This window comes from Diplotaxodon limnothrissa, linkage group LG13 (genome assembly GCF_057381915.1).
Source record: "Diplotaxodon limnothrissa isolate DT_005_m linkage group LG13, D_limnothrissa_male_GT1.1, whole genome shotgun sequence".
NCBI classification, from domain to species: Eukaryota; Metazoa; Chordata; class Actinopteri; order Cichliformes; family Cichlidae; genus Diplotaxodon; species Diplotaxodon limnothrissa.
Genome location: NC_140608.1, coordinates 18,938,847 through 18,963,229, shown reverse-complemented (window position 1 = coordinate 18,963,229; position 24,383 = coordinate 18,938,847). Strand labels below are relative to the sequence as shown.

General features: G+C 41.3%; 1 protein-coding gene across 2 annotated transcripts in view; it reads left to right on the top strand.

Moving 5' to 3' along the window:
- The window catches only part of macrod2 (mono-ADP ribosylhydrolase 2), a 438,355-nt gene that overhangs the window by 330,431 nt on the left and 83,541 nt on the right, over nt 1-24,383 (top strand). For both annotated transcript variants that reach the window (XM_085368817.1, XM_085368818.1), the window contains one exon: nt 13,746-13,819. In XM_085368817.1, coding sequence (XP_085224943.1) covers nt 13,746-13,819 — 74 coding nt within the window. The remainder of the gene's footprint in view (nt 1-13,745; nt 13,820-24,383) is intronic.

The window sequence follows — 24,383 nt, the reverse complement described above, 5'->3', positions numbered from 1 at the left end:
ATGTAAAAACACCTCCCACCCACAGGACAATAGATTTAAGGGTTTGTGAAACTTGTTCGAGCATTAAACTTTTTCATTCCACAAACTTCTCAGAATGTTTTTACAAAGTAAAACGTCGGGTGTTAATTTTAGCATGTAGGACAAAGCATGCTATCACCTACATGGATTATTTCCAAGGAAGGTCATCAGCTGTTGTGCTCTGCCCTCTTTCTTCTCACCTCTTTCCCCCCCTCCCCTGCCTCTCTTCCTCACATTACACCCTCCCATCCCTCTTTGTCTCTGTCTCCTTCTGTGGGCTGCAAAGTCGGTCATGGTCACAGCCCTGCTGTCGTGTCCCAGTGTTAGTGTAGGAGCAGCTCCGGGCCATTTGACACCCACGCAATGGCGTCTAGAGTCCTGGGGCGCTACTCTGTCCTCCACCCCGGGTCAACTCACCTCTCCACTGGGCCCTGATGGGGTGACTACCCTGTTCCCCCGCTCACTTTTCAGATGAACGCACAGCATTGATGCCTCCAACTAGAGCAGAGCTCAGCTGTGCTACGCTTAATGATTTTCTACTGTTCAAACCACATCCACCTAATCTACATTGTTTTATACTGAGCTTAAATGATTCCAGCCTGCCTGTCTCTTATTATAGCTATCTTTAATAATAGCACTAAAGCTATCAACATTTTATTGAAAACAACAGCAATAAAAAGTCCTTTTTTTAATAAAAAATACTATTAAGATATTTCAAGGAAAGCTGTGAGGCGTTATCTTGCCAAAGACCTTTAAAACAAGTACAGATCACTGTTCCAAACATAATATAATAAGAAGAAGAATCAGGAAAAAAAACTGTTTTGATCCCTGCAGGGAAATTGCTTTATTACTGTTGTTAAAAATACAGCTATGAAAGGAGCAATTACATGTTACAAAAAGAGAAAAATGGAGCTGAGAAGTAATAACACTAATTAAAAAAAATACACAATACTTAACTAGAAATGTATACCTGGTGATTCAGAATATTACGCATGGTCAAACATTCGCATGTTTGTTTTGTGCTTGTTTTTTTTGCACTATGGTAGTTTACTGTCATTCCAACACCTGTGGTGAGTTTGCCAGCCCCAGCTAACTCAGCCTCGGGCTATATACAGCTTTAAGGTAGACAGCTCATCAAAATGAATGACGAGTGTTGAGACATGAACTTGACCAGCTACAGCTGTGGAGAAGGAGAGTGGAACCAACAATACAGTTTCTGCCTCAAGGGGAGAAAACCTGCACTTTCTGTATTTCTGAGGAATTCAAACATCATACAGCCTCAGTTTATCAGACTTCACCATTTCTGTTATCTGTTGGCACCATATCCTTGCAAATAAAAATAAAAAAATCAGAAGACTAGGTGCTAAAAAGAGAGAGAGAGAGAGAGAGAAAGAAACACTAGAAATAATGAAGCCCTAAAATAACAGCAGGCTGTGGTATTCTCTGCACAATATAAGCCCACTCAGGAAAAGCAAAAGTGGTGTGATCTGCAGTGTGCGCCTACAAGGCTACCCATGCATTTGCAAATAAAAAATGGGAATGTAACATAGCCCGGACATGTATTCAACTTGTTGACTTTCTACTGCTCACTTTATCAGGTGATGCATCCACTTCTCACCACAGGAAAAAACACCTTAGCTGTACAAGTTTGTTGCAAAAGTTAACTCTGAAAGTTGAGTTAAAGTAAATTTAGGATGTGAAAGAGCTGCCATGCTGGCAACAGTCAGAGCAATGGGCCTGCTTGTTCTTAAAGCCAAAATTTCCCCTAAGGCAGAGTACACATTTATATATATTTTTTCCTCCCATGTTACAGTTGAGTGGATATTTTTGACCACGAACTTCTATTTTCCAACTGTTACAGAGTTGACTGCGATTGAGATGGGAGCTTTTGTTTAGCATTCTGAACAGAATATCTGAATTTTTAGCTTTAACATCAAACTCAAGGGACTTTCTTTGGTTTTTATTCATGTAAAATACACAACCTACTATATGCCTGAAAAATGACATAGGGACTTATGCAAGAAGTGCTTTTTGCATATGACCAGTGTCTCCACCCTTTCTTTGCAAAGAAAGGGTGGAGATCCTGTCGATTGGCTACATCAAAGCAAGTGTGCATACGCGCAAGATGGATGTAACTTGCTGGATGGGGATAAAAATAAAGCTTTAACTAAAAGGAAATTAAAAGGAAATTAAGCAGTCCTTCTCGAACAGTTCAATGATGCTGCTTTAAGTCAAAGGCATGAAATTACTGGATGAACACTTGGCTTGTAGCTGCTATAGTGTCAAAATTGTTGACTGCATATCCCAATGTTACGCAATAGTGTTGTTGTGTCCTTTTATTTACACGGTACATGCAAGTTTCTCTCCCCTCTCCTCTCCTCGCCCTGTGCTGGTGATGAAGTAGAGGAGCCTTCAGCAGAAATAACACTGCGCCACCTGAGCCCTCATCAGCGGCGCTGTGCTGCACATATCCCATTAGTGCACCTCACTAAGACAAATCTCCCAAAGCCGAGCATATTCCCAGCATAGGTGAGAGCCGAGCCAAGTAGAGCAGGGACCCTGGAGGGCCCACCATCACTGCGCCCGACGCCAGCTGCCCGCCACCTGACAGATTGGTTTTTCCCGAACTCTCAACACAGCAAATGGCAAAAAAAATGAGAAGGAGGTGTTGAAAGGAGAAGATGGAGAAGTAAAACACTGAACTCTGTCATTTTGTGCGTACTTGAGCATATAAAAGAGTCAGAGCTGAACATCATTCAGGAAGCGGGGTTGTCACTCCTGCTGTGACTCGCAGGTCTGAGAGAGACTCTTTTGGACGTGTGGACCGAGAGTTTTTCTGTCTCGCCGTTTCAACGTACGTGGCCAGGCTGAAATGGACAAAGAGAGGAGAGGTGGTGAAAGTTAAAAGTTGCAGAAGGAGACAAATGATGAGAGAGCTCTCGAAATGCTGCCATTGACCTTGATGTTGCAGTTGAGCAGGGTCGTTCTGCCAGGCTGCCCTCAGCTGCTCTGACACCTTTTACAGGCTTTCCATCTAAATCTCTGTCCAACATAGACTACCAAGTCTATCATTTCACCTTCCTGTTACTGTTTTCATTATTTCTCCAGCTAACTGCTCTCTCTGCCCCTCTTTTCTTCTCCGCTATGATTAATAGGTATAGCTCTCGAATCAATAAAGCATTTGTAGAAACTCCACATAGAATAGATTAAATGTACTCAGTGCCATCCACACTTCTGGTGACCAGCATGTACTATTATCGAGATTTAGACCTGTTTTTAGCTCCAAATATAATGTGTGCCTGTTTATCTCTCTCTTAAGATGAATAGAGCTAGAGCACAAAGGCAGTTATTTACAATTTTAACAATTTACTTATTTGTTTCATTTGTTTGTGTTCTACTTCTCCGACACCTCTCTTTTTTCTCCTGCGGTTTCCTAAACAGCTGGTGTTTTCTTTGTGGATCTATTTTTTTAAGCTTTCTTGTCATCTACACATCTGTTGGCTTGTGTTACTTGATCTGTTGTTACTCCTTCATAGGTGTGGTAGCACTTTTCCAAAAGGTAACATTTAAACAAAAAAGAAATTATATCACTGGAAAGGTTAAGTGTGCTTGGGAGACAGGGAGAGCCAGGTGACCTGCAGACCAATTTGGCATTCTGGATTAGGTTCTGAGCACACAGCTCTCGGGGCATCTTTTGAAGGACAGGAGCTGTGAACGGGGCTGTGCACTGTCTGCAGACACTGTCTAACAGAGCCATAGAAGCAGACTGGCTGTCACTGCTGGCCGGTATGCAGCTCACATCTTGCTTCACCCAGAGCTTGAACAGGAGCTCAGCAAGGGCTCGGCAGCGAGTCAACCCCTCTTCTCTCCTCGGTGTAATTCGGCCACTCCTGTCAAGCTGTGGAAGGGGAGGGAAAGAGAAGCAGTAAGGAAAAGAGACATCAGCAGCAGTCAGATGGGTGAAGGTGGTAGGGTTAAAGCACTGCACACTATATCTTGACTGTCAAGGCAGTTGATGTGAAGCATTTAGAGAATAGTTATTGAGAAACTGTGACAGCAGGTGGTCTGAGAGAGTGCGATGAAAGAGTAGAGGAAATGTAAGGTTAGCGATTTCTGGCTTTTAATTTTTCTTTACATCTGACTTAAATGATTAAAGGTTAATAATAATAATAATAATAATAATAATAATAATAATAATAATAATAAATTGTTGGGGGAAAACTCTGTAAAAGACCCAGGAGAAATAAAGACACAATGAGACAAGATCACTTTTTATGCTTTAACGTGCACACGGGTAAGCTGTTCAGAACAACTCACAACGTGTACAGAGGCTGGGCACTTTTTATAGGAAAGACAGTGAGAACAGGATAAGAAAATACAAAACAGATAAAATAAACAACTCCATATGTGGCGCTAGTCTCGTCAGCAGAGAGCTGGGAGAAAGCTGTGAGAGATAAAACAATCTAAAACAATATGTCCCAAAACAGTATGTCTTTGCTGAGAAAGTCTAAAAAGATAATTCTAAACTAATCTAACCATAGACAAAAGGGCATGCTTGCACATTTAAAAGAAGGTAAAGAAACATAGAATCATTTTTCCTGTAACATTCCCTCCTGTTTTAACTTATTTTAAATGTATACAACAATTGTCTGTGAAGGTTATTTATTAAGTATCTTAAGCAATTTTTTAATTTTCAAAATGTCAGCATAGCAGAAATGGAAATCATTTGGTCTAAAGAATAAAACAAAATAAAATAATAAAAAGAACAAAGAAAATCATAGTAAATGAAAATCATAGTAAATGAAAATCATAGTAAATGAAATAACAAGTGGAATAAACAAGAAAAAATAATAAAACTAAACTACAAAAAATAAAGGATAAAAACCTTATATTTAAAACGAAAACTACAAAAAATAAAAGGATGAAAACCTTATATGTAAAATGATGAAAACCTTATATTGTACCTGCATAAACTACTAATGTGTTAATCAGTGCATGATCACTTGACAAGTCATTTTTAATCACCACGTCATTCATTAGCAGTTATTACAAGTTCTCCTCTAACAGAATTGCAACGGGATGCTGTTCTTCTTGAGGCACGGCAACATAAGCAGTCATTGTAGTTGTTATCATCTTTGAAATCATTACTCTTAGACATGGCGGTGTAGCTGCTCCAGATGTGTGGTCAGTGACATATTTCTGCAGAATGGTCAAATTCTGCAAAGCTTCATAAATGTCTCCGCTTACAAACTCCTCCTTGTGATGCTGTTAGCAGGTCTAGAGTCAGTCTGTTCTGCAGCACCATCGTTCTGATGGCCTTCTGTTCTCCTGCTAAAGCCGGTCCCAGGGTCTTTGTCAAAGTTGATGTGTCGTAGCAGAGCATATCGGTTGATCTCCACATGATCCCGCACCTCGGCAGCTCCAATGCCGGGGATCAAGCTCTGTAAGAATTTCACTCCTCCTCAGATGCGAAACTCTGGTTCCTTTACTGCTTGGTGCCGTCCGTGCACATCCTGTCTGGTACTGAGTCTTTGTTTGTAGTGGCATCCGGTAGATAGGTGAGTAGGCAGCTCCCCCACTGCCCGCGATCCATTGTTCATCACACATACTGGCAGTTGCGCTGCGTTCAGCTTGTTCAGTAGAATTACATCAGGCAGTGGGTCTGAGACTTGGGGCCAGGTCAGTAGGTAGGTCTGTCCGGAACAGTTCACATTTGTGGGTGATGATGACCTCCAGGTTGCTTTTGCTGGGATGCTGTAGTTGGCCTTGGACCAAAGAGTACCGTAGCCTGGATGTGTTGCCAGGCCCAACAGACACCAACTGCGATCTTCAGGTACGCTGTACGGCCACAGGCCAGACGTCTGCGAGGATAGGGGCATATGGGTACATGCATAGCAGTCAGTTTTATTATTTCAGTGAGCTGTAGTGTTCATAAACTGCCACCAAAAGTTAGTGGCGTAGCCATGGGGAAACTTGGTGTACTGTCCTTTGTCATACAGTGTCTGCCTTTTCTTCATATTGCGTGACTTGTTGTCCCTCACGGAAGCAAAGATGAGGAGCCCGGCCATGGTCAGGGCCACTGCAGTTATTAAGAGCCACCACCTCATGACGACGGGACACACCCTCCTGTCGCGAGTAGACCCCCCGGCCAGGAAAGCTGACCCCTCCACCGGGCGAGATCACAACAAGTGGGCAAGCCTGCTGTCAGCTGTGTTTAGATGGCTTCACTTACTCGCCTGCAGTGACTCTGATGGATCCAGGATGGTCGTTCCGCAATTTTGCAAGCGGTCGGTGTAGTGAGGAGGACTTGGTATGGCCCCTCCCACCTGGGCTTTAGTCTGCAAGACACTGGAGAAACATCATCAGGTTGTTGATTATGTACAATGATCTCTTTGTTTTCCAATAGCTTAGACATCCATTCTGCTAATGTGTTTTCTCTGATTGCTTTGTCTATTGGTTGACTGGTGATCGGCAGTGGGAACAGCCTGCCATGAATGATTTCAAATGGAGTTAGTTTATGGGAGACTTGCGTTAAGCGCATCCACATTTTCACTAAACCCAAACATTCAGGCCACGGCCTTCCTGTTTCTGCCATGCATTTCCTGAGCCTTTGGTTTATAGTGCCGTTAGTTCTCTCTACAAGGCCTGCGCTCTGAGGGTGATAAGCACAGTGGTGTTTTATGCTGAACTGGTTTTCCGGTTGGTGTAATCATTCCTCTGGTTTTCCAGATTTTTTGCAAAATGATGCACAGCAGAGAAAACATACTGGCTGTCTATATAAATGGTTATTTGTTTATCTTTGTGTATTTCACATGCGCAAATCACAGCTGACAGCTCAGCGCTCTGTGCAGAATATGAAGAAGAAAGTGGTTTTGCTTCTATTATTTTACTATCTGTGGTTACTGCGTAACCTACACAATTTCGGCCTGTGCTGTAGGGTCAAATGCTGTTCTCCTAGCTTCCACACTTGCTGATCATAAGGTGGATCTGGGCCTGGAGTTTGTTTAAATCTCAGAATGTTGTGATACTCGGTCGGTTTCTGGAAAGTGGATGTGGCGGGTGTCATTTAGCATGCACTCAGGTGTAATACCAGAAAAGAATGGCATGACTGCTATCTTAAGTTTTGTCAGAGCGTCTCTACCTAGCAAATTTACTGGACACGACGGGTCATATATGCATTTAATAAAGCACCTGCAGCCACTTGCTGTATGTACTAGTTCTAAAGGGGCAGTTAATTGTTGTACAGTTGTGTGGCCTGAAGCTGACTTTACAACTAATTTGTCCTTGAAAACTGTCAGTTTAAGTGGCTGCCTCAAAACTGTTTTGCATTATTTCTCTGTGGCCTACTCCTACAATCTCGTGTGAAGTGACCTTCCTCTCCACGGTTCTAGCAGGCGTTGTCTCCATGTTATCTGCTGTTTCTGCGTGGCTGTCTGCAGCCTTGGTGTTTGTGACTTTGCTCGCCTCTCTGTTCCTGATAGCCACCTGCGAATTAGTGTTTTAGTCTGTTGTCAACACGTCAGCCTTATTTCTAAGTTACAGAATGCTTCTTCTCCTTTTTTTTTTTTTTTTTGGTTTGGGAGAATAGATGCAACTCTACATTTTCACTTAAGGCATTTTTAGATAATTTCTAGTTCTTCAAACAATTCATGGATCTCACACATTTCAAACTTTCAAGTTAGGGTTGTTTCCCATTTATACAAATATATATATATTTAACTTTGCATTGCTCACAGCTCATAGCTCACAGCTCTAAACCTAGGCATTTTTCAATCATATGCCTAATCACTATGTGTCACTGTGATTCTCAAGTATTGTCACAAGTTCGTTTAAATTCGTTTCCAAAACCAACAAAATAATCAAACAAAAACAAAAAACATAAACGTGTCAGGACACAAAAGAAAAAAGAAAAATGCTGCCACCCGAACAAGGCAGAAGTCTGCATATGTTGGCTTGTAATAGCATGCAGCTTGTAACATGGTAGACTAATGTGCCTGTGTTAATTCAGCTCCATATTATTGTGTGAAGTTGCACTGGGTTGGGAGTGGTTTTGTGTGTGTCACATTTTTGGTGAGCCAATGGCTGGAATGGGGTTGGACTAATTAGAGGCAGGTGTACTTGATTGCACTGATACACTGGTCTTCTTATAGCCCACACTACAAACACTGCTGTGTCGTTTTGTCTCTCTGTGCAGGTATGTAATGTGATGAAATCAGATATGTTTGGGATGGATGGGTTTTGCCCTATGAATTTTCAAATTCAAATTCAAATTTTTATTTGTCACGTACACAGTACGATATGTAGTGAAATGCTTGGACAACTGCTCGTGACCTAAAGAAAACAAAAAAGGAAAAGGCTATGAATAAGAAAGGAAATAAATATGAAAAATTAAAAAGGGTAAATTTAACTAGGAAGGAATAAAATATAAATTAAGGTTAAAAATGAAATAATTGTACAACACAAATTAGAATGAAGGGTAAATTTAACTGGGAAGAATAAGATAAAGATAAATATATAAATTAAAGTTGAAAATAAAATAACTGTACAACAAAATACACAATACACAATATAGAACTATATAAGAATGTATGAAGAAATCTAAATATAAATAAATATATACACAATAACAGCAGCTGTACAAGTATTAACCGGAAATGAAGAATATAGTGACCAGTGTTGTGCAAAACCAAAGTCCAGAAAGTCCAGTGTGTGTAAGAACCATATGTGTGGGTCAGTACTGTGTGGTGGTGTGATTGAGAGACCGTATCGCCTGCGGGAAGAAGCTCCTCCTCAGTCTCTCTGTGTTGGTCTTCAGGGAGCGGAATCGCTTTCCTGACCTCAGCAGAGAGAACAGTCTGTTGTTGGGATGGCTGAGGTCCTTCACAATCTTCCTGGCCTTGGTCCAGCACCGCCTGCTGTAGATTGAGTGCAGGTCAGGGAGCTCGGAGCGGATGGTGCGCTCAGCTGACCGCACAACCCTCTGTAGAGCTCGTCTGTCCTGCATGGTGCTGTTCCCGAACCAGGTTAAGATGTTTCCCGCCAGGATTTTATATTAAGTGTGTCGTTTTGTCTCTCTGTGCAGGCCAGGGCCTATTATATGCCACAGCCTAAAGGCAGCAGAGTTGCAGAGGCTTGAGTGACCACTGACTATATGCTTGCAGGGTGGTGGGTCTCCAAGGACAACTTCTAACCCTGTTAAAGGCAACATGTGGAGTGCAACTTGGCTGTGTGGCATAGCTGGCTCTGGCCTTGGGACTGTGTGTTTTTATACAATTCTTAAGTGGGACACTGGACTGTTTTATCTTTTATCTCTTGATATATTTTTTGTCAATAAATTATCTTTTAGAATTTTATTGACTGACATCTTTTTGCCCATGACTGAAACGGTTGGTCAGACCTAGAGTCTTTCTTTGGGTGTGTTACAGCAGCTTCTGCTCTAAAAGAAACAAATAAATAAAAAGAAAAGAAAATGTGTAACATGCTCATCAGCTTAGCAGTGTCTACATATTTAATTCAGCTTCTCAATCCTGTAGTTTTAGCTGTTGTCTACAGGGTTTTGCTTATTGGTTGTTATTATAGGTGTGCTCTATATCTCAGCAATGTGTCATTCTAGGATGATAGGTTTCAAGCTGGTCAAGTGCCTCTATGCACTTCATTAGTTTAGTTATTCTCTGTATTGTCTTCATCTCACATGTCATTACACTGAGTTTCAGCAAACCTTAAGCTTGATGCAGACTACTGCTTAACAATTATCCACCTCACATCATAACCGATTAAGGTGCCTCTTCATATTAATATTATGTCATTGTTAATATTATCCTCTTTGTCTTATATAACAGCAATAGCATATTATAATATTTTATCAGTGTGTACCACTATACTACTCCTGAGCCAATTTGTTAGTTAGGATCATCTTATTCAGCAAACAGATAATTTAGAATTCATCCAATCTGCGGTCACATTTGTTCTCTCTGTTGCATGGCGGACCAGGCAGTTCTATTATAATATATTATTTATATTTTATTTTGTATCCATCAAGGGCTTCAGATGACCTGCAGAATCATCCTTTTCCCAGGGTGGAGACAGTTACCTTTTCACACACTGTCCTTGGCTGAACAATGACACAGCCTTAATATACCTTATTTATTTTATTAAAATATTTTCGTGTGAATTATTTGCTTTATATTCATTTTATACATGCTGGGCATGGTCATCATGCCAACTGTGTTTCATTGTTAATATCACTTTACAGGTTGTTATCCTTGCTATTATTAATTTCAAATACTCTAAAGATAATTTCTACTGTAACTTTCCCTTTGTTCATCTTTATTTCGTACTTTTTATATTTATATCTACTCAGTGGGGTCTGTTTTCAACCCTTTTAAACTACTACAAAACTACTGTGATCTCTAGTTTTCACTTAATAAGGGATTATTATGTTCTTCCTGATATGGGTGGTGCTGCAGATGCGGCTGCAGGAGTGAGTGATGGTTTACTAAAAGGATTGTGGGAACTGCACAGTGTCTCGTCTTCTGGTTTTACTAAACTGGCAGTTGAGTTCTGTTCTTCTGACTGTTTATATTTTGTTTTCTTAAATCTCTCAGTTTACAGACACTGTTTTTGTCCGGCGTCTGGACTTTTCTTTTCTCACCACTGCTCGTCAGCAGGAGTGAGTTTTAATTTCACTTGCTTGATTACCCATCTTATTTATGTATTTACTTATTTTTGTTTAAGTAATATATACACAATACAGCTGCTATCACCTTCGCTGGTATTAGAGACGAGAGTGGTTGCTCACACGCCCTTCTACTTTCGGACTATTTCCAAAAGCGGTGTGAACTTTACGAGACGGAACTCGACCGTTCTCTCAACTCACCAGCACGTCAGTGAATAGCAGTAAAAGAAAAACACAGTAGGAGCAGCTCAGTCTCTTATTGGACCGTGAAAATTCAGCTTGCTCCATTAATTAAAACAATACACACACACACACACACACACACACACACACACACACACACACACACACACACACACACACATTCACAGCTTCGACGCGCGCGCGACCAGAACCCTTATGATAAGGGGAGCTCCCAGAGCTACTTACTCCCTAGACCCAGTCTAGACCCAGCTGGGGGAGCTACCCAGAGCTCCAAAGCTACCAGTCGACGAGCTCCCAGAGCTACCAGTCGACGAGCTACGCTACCAGTCGACGAGCTCCCAGAGCTACCAGTCGACGAGCTACTTCCGCTATTTTAAATTCCCTGAATTCAAAATGCGCTTTTACGCAAGATTGTGTCAGTGTGTCTGTATCTACCTGGTCAGTGTCGCTGGGTCTGGTCCACCTCGATCGGGTCCCACCACCGTGGGTCGCTTTCTAAGACGTTGGCCAAGACCCGAATTTAAACGCTCTTGGACTTTTATCACACACCTGGTGTGTGAGCTGTCGACAGACGAACAACGTGGACTGGTCACGGAGATGGGACACGATGGAGGCGCTCCGGCTCGAAGGACCAAGAAATGTTGGGGGAAAACTCTGTAAAAGACCCAGGAGAAATAAAGACACAATGAGACAAGATCACTTTTTATGCTTTAACGTGCACACGGGTAAGCTGTTCAGAACAACTCACAACGTGTACAGAGGCTGGGCACTTTTTATAGGAAAGACAGTGAGAACAGGATAAGAAAATACAAAACAGATAAAATAAACAACTCCATATGTGGCGCTAGTCTCGTCAGCAGAGAGCTGGGAGAAAGCTGTGAGAGATAAAACAATCTAAAACAATATGTCCCAAAACAGTATGTCTTTGCTGAGAAAGTCTAAAAAGATAATTCTAAACTAATCTAACCATAGACAAAAGGGCATGCTTGCACATTTAAAAGAAGGTAAAGAAACATAGAATCATTTTTCCTGTAACATAAATAAAGGTTGTTGCAGTGCTTATAAGGCTGTTTCATAGGTCATAGCGCACTACAGTCATGGCAATGACCCAGGACAGGAACAGTGTTTGAAAATGTGGCATGTTCAATACCCGGCAGGCTACAAGAATGGCTTGGCCCTTGTATCAGTTTATGTGGGTTGAAATTGAATTCCTGACCTCTTTCGTTAGACTATGACACCGTCTCCCATAACCTGTTGTGCCTTACAGAGGTCAGGGGTTGTACAATAGATGAGCGACTAGTTTTTAATCTTGAAGAGGGTCACTGTGACTGAAAAAATTAAGCTGTGTTTATCTGTTAGCTTGTGGTCTTTGAATTAGACATACTGAACTGTAAAGGTTGTACTCACAGAGCAGCAAACTAACTTGTGCATTTGTGCAGAGGATCTAAAATCAATGTGCCTGAGTCAAGTAGTGTGAACGACACAGACAAACAAACTCAACTATTATTACTTTGAAATGAAGAGAGCTGAAACACTGCTCTATAGCAGATTGTCAGCTCTTTTGGTAATGGCATATACTGTCATGGTCCTGGGTCATTTTGACCCAGTGTTCTTAGTTTTTCTGTAGTTTTGTATTTTGTTTCTTATGTCCATTGGATTGTTTGGTTTGGTATTTGGATTCCCCCTGTGTCCATGTTTTTATTGTGGTGTTTGCTCTGGTACCGTGTTCCCATCCTATGTGTTCTGTGTTCTCCTCATCCCCTCGTATTCATCCTTCTTCTCTGCCTCTCTCTCTCCGTGCTCATCTCTGTGTACTGTGTTGTGTTTAAGGTCCACATCTTGGTGTCAGTATCGTCAGTTTCGTGTCCTCCCTGCTCGGCCATGAGTAATTGTCTTCAGCTGTGTTCCCCGTGTGTTCCCACTTCCCTCGTTACCTTCTGTGTATTTATGTCAGAGTGTCCCTTTGTTCTGTGTTGCGTCGTCCCTCTAGGTTGTGTGCATTTTCCGTGTCTTCCCAGCGCCTCAGCTTTTAGTTGCTCCCAGTATAGTTTTGTATGACTTCTTATGTTCCTGTTAATAAAGACCGGCCTTTGAGTTCATCCCCGTGTGTCTAGAGCCGTGCATTTGGGTCCTCTCTTGCCTTCACACAGCCGCCGCCTGACATATACTGTCTACTCTTTAGCTCTTAGCAAGGCTGGCCCGAAGGGTTTTATAGTCAATAGCTCATTCTAATTGTTTGCACTTGGGAAGTTGTCTACAGTGGAAGCAAATGATCCTGAGATCAGCATCTAGCAAAGCCTTCCCTTATTAAAAATTAATAAAGTTACAATCTTTTTTTTCCATCGATACAATCACAACAGCTCGCACAGTTGTTGTTAATACAACCACATTGCTTGTTAGGCACGCTGCCTTTATGGTTACTCTGGCATGCGGGTAAAATAAAATCGCTTAAAAGTTCATACGTCTAAGTGTAATTGTCCCCATCAAGACAAAATCTTAATCAGTTCTGCTTGAAGTGAGGGCTTGAATAGGGCTTTATACTTCCAGATGCTTGCAGATGTGTCTTTACATGTAGCTTGTATTTGCTCTCCTCACCCTCCAAAAATAGCACTTCTTTTCACCCTGCATCTGGCAACAAACTTCTACAGCAGTTGAACGGTCAGCTGTGCTCATCTGCCAGTGCCGAGCAGATTGTGCTGCTTTCTATTGATTTAAGGAGAAATGCCATTACCTTTGGAGATATCCGTTTCTGTTTGTTTGCCTGTCTGTTTTTGTCTCCCTCTGGTATCTGCATGTTGTATACAACAGGTATTGACACTTTTTTTTTGTTTTCCTTTTTTATGTCTAGGCTTTCCCAATGAGCCTGCAGCTGACATTGCTTTGAAAACAGTAAAACGCTGGATCGAAGACAATCCTGATAAGGTAGGACACGCCTGCATGATTCATGTTGTCGATCTGAGGTCACTTCCTCATTTGTGAAGTAACCGCCTATTTCTCACGTTCGCCGATTTGCTGTGACCTGAGATGATTGGACCACAGCAGAAACACTGAACTCCAATTGTCATGCGTCTCTGTTTCAGACAGACATCTTATCCACCTGCCTTGCTTGGTCTGCATGCATATCAAATTAAAAGCCAGTCTGTGTCTAATCGGGTCTTAAATGGTCTGTTGACTGTTTAATTGGTCAGTGCTGGGACGAGCTGTCAAACCCAGAAGAACATAAACACATCAGATGGAATAATCTCAAATTGTTATTTGTTTTAGATAAATTATAATCACGCCTTCCAAGAACTGAAGGCTCAGATGCAGATCTGCTGCACTACCACATTTCTCTGGTCAAAAACACAAATTCACACGTTTATCTTAAACGAACGGTAAAATCTTGAAAGCAGACAATCATCTTCAATTTTTATCTGTTGCGTCTCTTGTCATTTGCAATGACCGTAATGCATCCATTTGCATTGTGCAGAGCTAAAATGTATGCCACATTTGCAAGAAAAATCTTTACCGCCAAGGTTATTTTACTCGCTGAGAAAAACACTGATATGCTCGCTGACAGAGCTCCTACTTCACGCTTTCAACACACTGTGGACTTGATGTCAGATAGGAACCGATTATCAAGTTGTAATCTTGTTTTGTGAAATTTTAAGTTCTTCACCCAGGGTGCTATCGCCTTTATAAAGTACTTTATTAATTGCTAATGTGTTAGTACTAATTAACAGGGTCAAAATCCATGAGACTGTTGTAAAATAATAACTCAGGAGATAGCTGCATGTGGCTTTTATGGCGGTGGTTTACATGCATCGTGACTTTCAAGTGATATTTAACAGATTAATATATATTTAGTCCACGATGATAAAAAAATTTGTAGTTGTCAGGAGACTGTTTAAGACTTTGCAGAACATTTGCCAGCTTGTGAGTCAGTGAGTGATGCTAACCTTTGGGGGTCGTCTCTGTTTACTGTGGTACTGTTTATATCTGTCACTTTGGATTGAGGTGTTTTATAGAACTCACAGCTTGATGTGCTGCAGCATCCTTCAGCTGGTATTATGGATGTTCTCAACAAGCAGCCAAACGATACGGACTTGCTTGATTATTTTGCCGTTGTTGTGCACTTGCGCGCTGCCTGATGATTCCTGTAGCATGTAGTTGGGGAATCCATCAAGCCTCTGGCAGAAAGAAGATTTCCACCAGGTTATTGCTGACTGTAAATAACAAGCTAATGTTCAAAGCTGACTTTCGTAGTCGTGATGTTCCACATACAAGTTTGAAATGTTTTACAAGTGATGGAGGGGGCGTGAGAGACATCTGCGGAGGCTTCCCTTAGCAGTATTTGGCAAAACTGTGAGCACAGTCTGTAGATCTTCAACTCTAACTAAACCAAAAGTGATCTTTTAATAAGATCTGGGAGAATATAGCGATATATTTTACCCAGAAGCACAGCATAACATGGACGTGCACAGGAGGGCTTCCTTGCAGATTCAGATTCATTCACGGTTGCCTGGCGTTTTGTTAATCTTCGTGTACCACAAAGAAGGATGCATGATGTGATTATGTTTTTTTTATTTTGTTTGTTTGAAGAGCTCAGGAAGAATCCAAATACATGTCTAATAGAATTCTCAATGCTCAAAGGAAAAGCATGTGAGCGTTTTGAAGTGCAGTAAATCTTAAGATGAATACCTCTTTCTATGTTTAGAAAAGCAATTTATCACTGTAACATTTACTCAATAGACACACCCAGTGTTGGCATGATTGATAATTGACATGATTCAGTTTTTAGGTGCTGTCAACTCGAAAATTGTGAATGGGCAGTTGTTTACCATGCGTAAAGACATTTTCAATCAAAGTCTTGAAAGTACAGTATTCTACAAGTTTCGCTTTCTCAGTTTCGCTTCAAAGGCAATCCAGAGGTTGTGTGCAAAGTTGCATGCGATGCCGGCTCATCTCCAGCTCTGTACGCTCAGTCTGTGTTGTAGGCGTCTACAGAATCAAGTCATCTCGGGGCCATGTTTTGTAGAAGATACCGTGTGGCTGAATTTTAGCACAGTGGGTTGGCTGAGCGTCTAACGTGGCCAGGGTAAAAGTGTAGACAGCAACCAGTTTATAGGCATTCGAATCTGGCAGGTTTTAGTCACAAGCAGCTATTGATCTGTAATTGTCCACATAGAAGTCTGAGAAGACAGTAACGTCAGGTGGCAGAAGACTTTGTGTGTGTACGGTGTGTGTGTATGTTTGGGTGTGTGCAGGGCTTGATGGGAAGATAGAATGAAAAGAAAACAAAGAACGGGACACTGTGTGATTGATTAACAGAAAGTTTATCTACCGGGCCAGCAAAGTGTAGCCCTAATGCACTCAGCCACACACAAAGGCCCCAATTCGAGATTGAAACTCACTCTTGAAAGCACCTAGACTTCCATTGTGGAGGAATAAACAGCCTCAATGTGGTCAGGGAGAACAGATCCTTTAATCTAGAGATACTTGAGTGCTGAACTGATTCTTTAGATCATAACAGATGAAAGAATAAGGGGCTCAGTCCCTGCTTCCCCGTATATTCCATGTGAATTAATGAAACAGAATTTGTATTTGTAAACAACAGACCATAAAGCTCTAATGACTTCAAAAAGTACATAAGGGTCCAAGGCAGTGACATCCTAGAGACCCACTCCTCCATATGGCCTTTGAGCGGTTTCCCCCCGGCTCACAGCAGACATGCCTCTCCACTCATCTGGCTTTGGTTTATTTCTCATTTTCAGATCTAATTTGGTTTAATTCAGGCTTACATAGGTTTAATCTGCAGATGAAAAATGCGGTCTGACACTTTATTTGGCTGCCACGGATGTGCTCTGGATAGCCAAGCTTTTTAATGAAGCGTTTCGAGGGCCCCGCAGCCCAGCATTACTGACATAGTCTGAACACTTGAGACAGTTTGAAAGTCTGTAATAAGCTCTGCTGCACTGTGCTGCTCAGGACAGAATTGATGTGTAGAGATTTCACCTTTCAACATTACTCTGGTTTGGGCTTTAGTATTAAGCACTCCACTGTGCCAATGATGCTCCCAAAACAGGTGTTTACATCCTATTTCCTGTTCTGTCAATGATTTGTTTACCTTAGTAGCATTTGTCATTTAAGACACCTGATAATAAATTCCATCTCAAGCTAAGGCTGTAGACTCTGTGACAAATGTCAAGTGTCTGTTACGAATAAATGCAATATTTTGTATGCTTTGTATGGTTGTGGTTTTCTGCGTGAATGCGTATCAGCTTAGGAGCCTGTCTGGGTTTTGGCAGATGGCGCTGCAACATGTCAACTTTGAGGCGTTCATTGTCATTCGGTTGAATAAGATGGATGGTTGCTGTTACGATGGCTATATTGTGTGGTTCGTATTTAGAAAATCTAAACGTTGCGACCATTTTTATCTGGCATGCTGGGTAAGCAGACAGTATATTAAATATATGGTGCTTGCTTGTTGTCTCCTATACGTGACAGTTATGATGGTAATGAATTCCCCAAAAGAGAGACCAAAAAAATCTAGACAGAGTTTTCGTTCCATTAGCCTCATCCAGTCAGCTTTTTTTTTTTAAATATCAGAGAAGATCCATTTTATTCGACTTTCTAAAAGGCTGAAACAGGGGAACAGATTTAAAATAAATGATCGCTTTATCGGTTGTGAGAAATTTGAGCTTTTTTATAATAAGATAATACCAACTTCTTTATCAAAATCACCGATATCAATAAGCTTTCATTCAGTGTGTGAAAGACAGGCTGAATAATGATGTTAGTGTTGTTTGTGTCTACATGTATGTGTATATATTAGTCTTGTTTACATATCATATAATGAAGGAAAAAATAGGCACATTATGGGCCTCGATATCCATTTGAATAAGAGCCAAAGAAAATACAGCAGAAACAGTCATTTCAGCTTCAAGTTATGAACAAAGCCCTTTATGAGAAAATACTTTGAGACCCAAGAGCAATTGAAGCAAAAGCTGCTACTAAGTGGGGTGGTACTTGAGCTCTATGTTGCTGCATTGCCTCTTCATGGTGTTTTTTTATTGTCTGGTATCCAGTGAAAACTCTTTGCCAAATGATGCATCTGTAGTCGATGGTGATTTGCTCAAATTTGCTCCCTGCATGCCTTGAGGATGCTGATGTGCCACTAATGGGCTGTGCAACTGGCATAGTGTTCAAAGCCAGCGTGGTCTTTTGAAGTCAGCGTCTAGCCCCTTTGAATTGTTTGCTGTGACTGGGAGCATCAGGGAGACACGGCCTGATCAGAAGAACATGCCTAACCACTTAATTCTGCATCCACATGATATACTGTCTCGTGTGGATGGAGGAGCTCAGCTTGACCTCCGAGAAAAGCATTCCTCCTCTATGCGTGTCTGCATACCATGTAGTCTAATACATTAGTGGCAGCTATTTGGACCACGGCAGTAGAATGGATCTTTTATGGCTTTTATGATCTGACAATTTTATTATCTCACTCACTCTGGATAATATGGCGTGTGCCCTTTGATTCCCTTGACCTCAGGTTGGTGAAGTTATATACTCCTAGTTTCAGTGTTTAAATAGATTTAAGATGATACATTCAGTTTGTAAACCGACACTCTTCAAAGTTAATTTTTACATCTTTTGCTTTTAGCTCTGTTATCTGCAGAGCGAGCCGCAGCTTTGATAAAGTCCTCTCGCTGTCAGGGATTTTTAAAAAAAAGTTTATTATGAAGATCAAATGTTACTGTATTTTCAGTGTTTATCTAAACGGTTGCATGAAGCTCTTACCATCAGAGAGAAATCCTTTTTCTGCACGAATGAGGATTAAGCCTATCATCTTTATCTCTGCCCAAAGACCAAGGTGTTGCTTTACTCCTGGTAATTGCAGAATGATCACCTTAGTATCTGATGCAAGATGACTGAGAGTTTTCTGTACTGAGGGAGATTAATATTGAATTCTCCATTAATGTTCTGTCCCCACTTAGAGTCAAACGAATAATAAAAGAATAAATATAGCTCTACTCTACTCACAGAATTGATTGCATCTCACTCAGAAAGTAATGGATAAGCTGTTTGTGACGACTTAAGTACTTAAATCGCCGTGGCCGTTAATGCAGATTACAGAACTTATTAACAAGTAGCACCTTCTGCAATAATGCACACTTGTCTTTATGGGCTCTACCTATTTCTGAGGCTTAAAACAATGTTAACTCTTTATGCACGACTAGAAAGCCCTCAATGTTTTTGAAGTTGGAAACTGACGTCTTCCATAACCAGGTGCTCTTTTACACATGCACCGAGCCCACCAATAAACACAGCCCACTGCACTCTGACACATGGACAGTAAGATATGATGCCCTCTGAATTCAGCTCTTTCTGGTCCTGTAGATACTGTAGTGCCACTCCATGCTTACTGTGCTGGAACAAGCTATCTTAATGACATGCTAATTGATTTAGTGTAGCGCAGATAGCGGTAGGCTGGCACACCGTGATAAAGCAAGAGTGGGTCGAGCTATTGGTTCAGAGGAGGACAGGAGACTCATCAAAGTCCAAGTAGTTCATTCGCTCTATTTGAAGACAATTTTACACCACGGCGCCCCATGCTGAAGCATGGAGACCTTTACCGTGGAGGTGCTTTGTCTGTGTATGTGTGTTTGCAGTGTTAGGAGTAAGCCGGGTCGTGTACTGCAAATTCAGACGACAACAAAAACAACAACAACAAAATCGTCGGCTGTGTTGTCACAAGAATGCTCATTACAGACGATAATTACGTAGTCTATCTGTGACCTGCAGAAAAGGATGGGAAACACTGTGACTACTCCACTGTCCTCTCACTCACTAGTGCTGATACTGAGCCATGAAGTCTGGAACACACAAATAACCTTGCTTAGCATTGCTTCTGTAACGAAGTGTGCGCCGATACTGCAAAAGAAACTTGTAAACACTTGGTTATGAAGTGGATGTGGACAGTAAAGCATCCAACTTGTAAAACAGTTGCATGCATTTGCATTGTATATAGCAAGTCTGAATTCTTAAAATCAGATGTTAATGGAATACATATTATTTAAGCAGTTCATTATCTCCTGCAACTCAGTGTAAGTATATACAGTACGTTCACTATATTTGGGGGGCATCTATATATATGGAGGTGGTGCGGGCCGTCTGCCAGTTGGAAGGTTGTTGGCTTGATGTCTAACTATCCTTGGGCAAGACAAAGGACCAGTTGTCCAAAATACATTCATCACAGCATGAGTGTGGCTTGTAATTAAAAGGGCTTTGAGTGTTGGTTTAGTGTAGAAAAGCACAATTTAAATACCAGTTCATCTACCAATTATATTTGGAGGAGGAGCATGCAAATTTTAAAAGTTCTGAGATGTAGCAAGGCATAATAGTCCATAATTAAATATAGCAAACACACCTTGCTTTGATACAGTAAGCAACATCATTACCCAACTACCAGAAGAAGAGAAAGATGGCTGATTTGTACTCAGTAAGCTAATCAATTTCAGCAGCTTAACTGTTTGTAGTTATCAGGTTGGTATGCTTTCTTTTTTTCGTATTAGCATACTTATGTATTATGTTCTATAAACAAAAGCTTTGTCTTAAAAACTATCATGAAAGAAATAAAAGACGCTGGACATTGGTTGCTTGCACCATGTGGCAACATGTGAGTTAATGTACTGCAGCATTTAGTCGAGGGTTCAGACGCTGAAAGGCAAGAGCTAAGCACCTAACAATGTTCAACCTTCTTGTTCAAATATTTGTAGCTGCATGAGTTCACTGCTCTTTCGCCATTCACAGCTAGTCATTATCCACCATCCCATCAACAAACACGCTCTCACTGTGAGTATTGGGGTCCAGTTCTACAGGCAGCTGTGTGTCCGTTTCTGTATGAGCATCACATAAGCAGGCCTTCCCAGTGCTACCGATGTTGTAGGATTGGGGCTCGGTTCAGGGAGGAGGGTGGAGACCACCACAGTGATTACTTTAGCTGTTGCTGTGTGATTGCACAGTCTCTGGCATGTGATTAGGGGGAATGGGCCATATCTCTCACCATCTCAAAGGGAGATCAAATCAGCCTCAAAGCCTGGCTTCAGGCGGTGGTGCATTTGAAAGTCAATGTTTTATTTCTAAGCATAAATTACTTGATCAGGGCACTTTTTAGCCCAAGGTTGTATTCTGAAATAAGGTTTGCCACATTTAGAGAGATGGCAGAAGATCTAATGATTGCATATGTCATGTCACACGCGTCCCCATCGAGTCTATAGGTATAACAGAATTTCAAACTGAATCAACTGGCCTCACAAATAGTTTGCCTGTGTCTCAGTCGCTTGTCTTTTCTGGTGGATTCTGTTAAATAAACCTACATTTAAATCTTTTGCAAAGCAGGAGTATACACAAGGATATTCAAGATAAGACTAACAAGGTAATTTTTTTCAGCAATGGCCAATTGATTCGGTTAAGCGGAAAAGGGTGTCGGTGCTCTTCAAAGTTGTGTTAAAGGTTGACAGCGTGATTTAGTTCGAGTCATGCTGAGTTCGGTGGAGCTAATCCCTACAGTAAGCTTTCTTTGGGCAGCAGAAAGAAGGAAAGATGGAGAAAGCTATGGGTAGATCATGATGCGATGATGTCGTGCCTTTGAATATTGAAATTATCCAGGTGTGTGACTGTTGTTGAACATCTCCATAGTGGGGATGGACAGAGAAATCTGTTTCTGTGGGTCCTCAACCAGCAAAGCAAGAGGAGTGGTGCATGCTGTAACTCGACAGGGCTACAGAAATCAGTCTCAGCAACATGGTACAGAATGGTAAAATAGGTGATAGATAGAGCGGGAAGCTGCGTGAAGGCTCTGGGACCACAATTTGGATGGTGGAAGATTTTATGTGCTCACTGTTCTTGTCAACAAAAATAAAAAATCCTAGATCTCAACATCCCATCTCACAGTTACCTGTTACGAAAAGTTTTACAACATTTTCTGTGAAATTTGTGATTTGTTTTGTGAATTGTGTGACTGCAGAGAAGTAAAAACAAAGGTTGATGAAGCTCCGTCACAGTGTGTTTATACAACATAAATATGCAAATGAGCAAATAATTAAGCAAAGCTGCCTATTTTTTTTATGTTTATAACAGCTTTGCATGTTAACAGTGCGACCCAAGCTTGAACCTTCTTCAGAGCTGTCTCCTCTTTGCCTTGTGCAACGTTCCTGGACCGGACACTATCCGCTGGCCTCCTGTATCCTCAGGCTGTCTAAAGTAATCAAAGGAGGGCAGCATTAATTGCTTGACCCTGGCAAGAAGCCAGGTGGTATGGGATGGGTCATCACCTGCCTAGGGAAAGGTTGCCCCTCATTTTTTTCATCGCCCATTCTTCCCCTCTTTCTTTCACTTCACCACCTGCCACAAGCAAACACCAGGAAGGTCTGGCTAGTTCTCTGTGGGGTACTGCAAAGTCACCCCAGCTAAACGCCCATCCTGTCTACCAAGCAACAGCCAACTATAAAAAGTAATAACCTTCCATCCAAAATAATAGTTAAAATTGGAATTGGGCATGCCCACTTTCCATGAACCTATTTCAGACAATGGCTCCAGTCCTATTACACAATGTCTGCCTCTGTACCCTGGCATAAACATCTTAGAGGGTGCTGTTCCAGGAAGGGTTGGGGTTTGTCTGACTTATGGCTGATGCATTCATCAAGCTCGTGCCAAGCCAATATCACACTGTCAGAAGGGAGCATGTGGCATTCTATCACCATGAGAGGCTGTGACAGAACAAGTCCTTTTCCATTACGCTCTCTCAGGGCAATCTCTGATATTGCTTTTCTGCTGCTCCATAATGCTGTTTATTTCAGTTGTTTGCACTGGTAGAATCCACTCGGCTTCTTTTCCCTTGCTCGGGCCTAATCAGTGTGAACCTCGTCGAATTTCGCTCTTGAAGAGTATAGAGCTCTCAAAATTGTTCTGTTGTGCCAACATTTTAATGTGGATTCTGAACTATATATCAGTTTTAAATAAGTAAAAAAGACTAAATTTGATCTGCAACGCCCATCTGTGCAGTTCAAGGCTGAGTATTCATTACTGTTTTTAACTGTCTAAACTCCTCTTTCTCATTTACTCGGCTGACAAAGGATCTTTTCCTTCCTCGTCACAGATGTAATAGAGAGCATTTGATGTGCCCAACCTTTTCCCATCACTGTATTCTCTATGTTTCCTATTTTTCATTCAGTGGAGGCTGTTAAGAAGCTGTCGTCCTGTAGAGTGGTCCCCAGTACACTCCTGTGTTCTCCTCGCCTGAAGCACTGAATTACTATTTATGTGCTGAACTTTGACAGTACACCAGAGTCTGTCCCTGCTCAACCAGCATAACTAAAGCGGCGTAGCTATGAGGTTTTTTTTTTTTTTTTACTTGTCTTCTGCTTTCATGACTTCCTCTTCGCTGAATAAAAGGTGGGCTGGAGTGGTTGTGGGGGGGTAGTGTGTGAAAGCATCCCATTGGACTCCTTAACAACGGATTTGGCTTGCACATGCTGCACAATCAAGACAGAAATCTCTGCTTTGATTCACCTTCAGCTTTCTCCTAATGCATTGTTTATTACCGATGTCCAACACGAGCATGTTTCTGCAACAAATAAATTAGGTTTGCAGCTACTTTTTTAATCACTCCTAACAGTCTCTCCTGACTGCTGAAATGAAAATGTACCTCTTCGTGAAGTCATCGGATTAGATTTGTTCACAGTTAGGGGATGAAAAGCACACTCACTTGGTAATGTGAACACCACAGACAGAGTTTTTCATAAAAGCTTTGATGGACATCAAATCTAATCCGGAGGATACAGAGCCAAAGTATTCTAGCAAATCTGGTACAATTTTCTGCCTTTGATGCGCAGTAATTCTACTTTCTCATCCGAAGAGGGCAAACCTCAAACTGAGCAGACGAGATTTTCTCAGAGAATGAGGTTATGCTGCAGACATTCATTCTCCAATGGGAACTCTATTGATTATCTTGCATATCTGTCTGGCTATGAGATTTCTCAGCACTTTCATGCCAGAGTTTTCTGTCAGATATCTGTCCTTCCTCGTAGAAAATTCAGTGTTATAAAAGCGTTGTAAGTTAAATGTCGAATCTCTTTTCTTCGGTGCTGAGACAGACTGCTGCTACATTGCACGGTCACTTTTTAGCTAGCTGCTGTAAAAATTGTTTGAAATGTTACAAAAATAAAAAGCCGATGATGGTTTTTTTTACACTGCAGCATTAAAGGCAGTAAAAGAATCACTGAGAAATCCATATAGCGTATATGTGTTACATTACATCAAAGGGGCGAACCTTTAAATTATGTTTGACAATGAATTCCTTTACATACACCCAGCAGATTTTGTAAAAATGCTTCTTTTTTAACTTTTAAAGAGGTTTTTTTGTTGTTGTTTTTTTACTTTTAAAGAATGTAAGTAACATTTTGGTCCGTTGGGAAATGCTACAGGCAGTAACAAGCTTTAGATG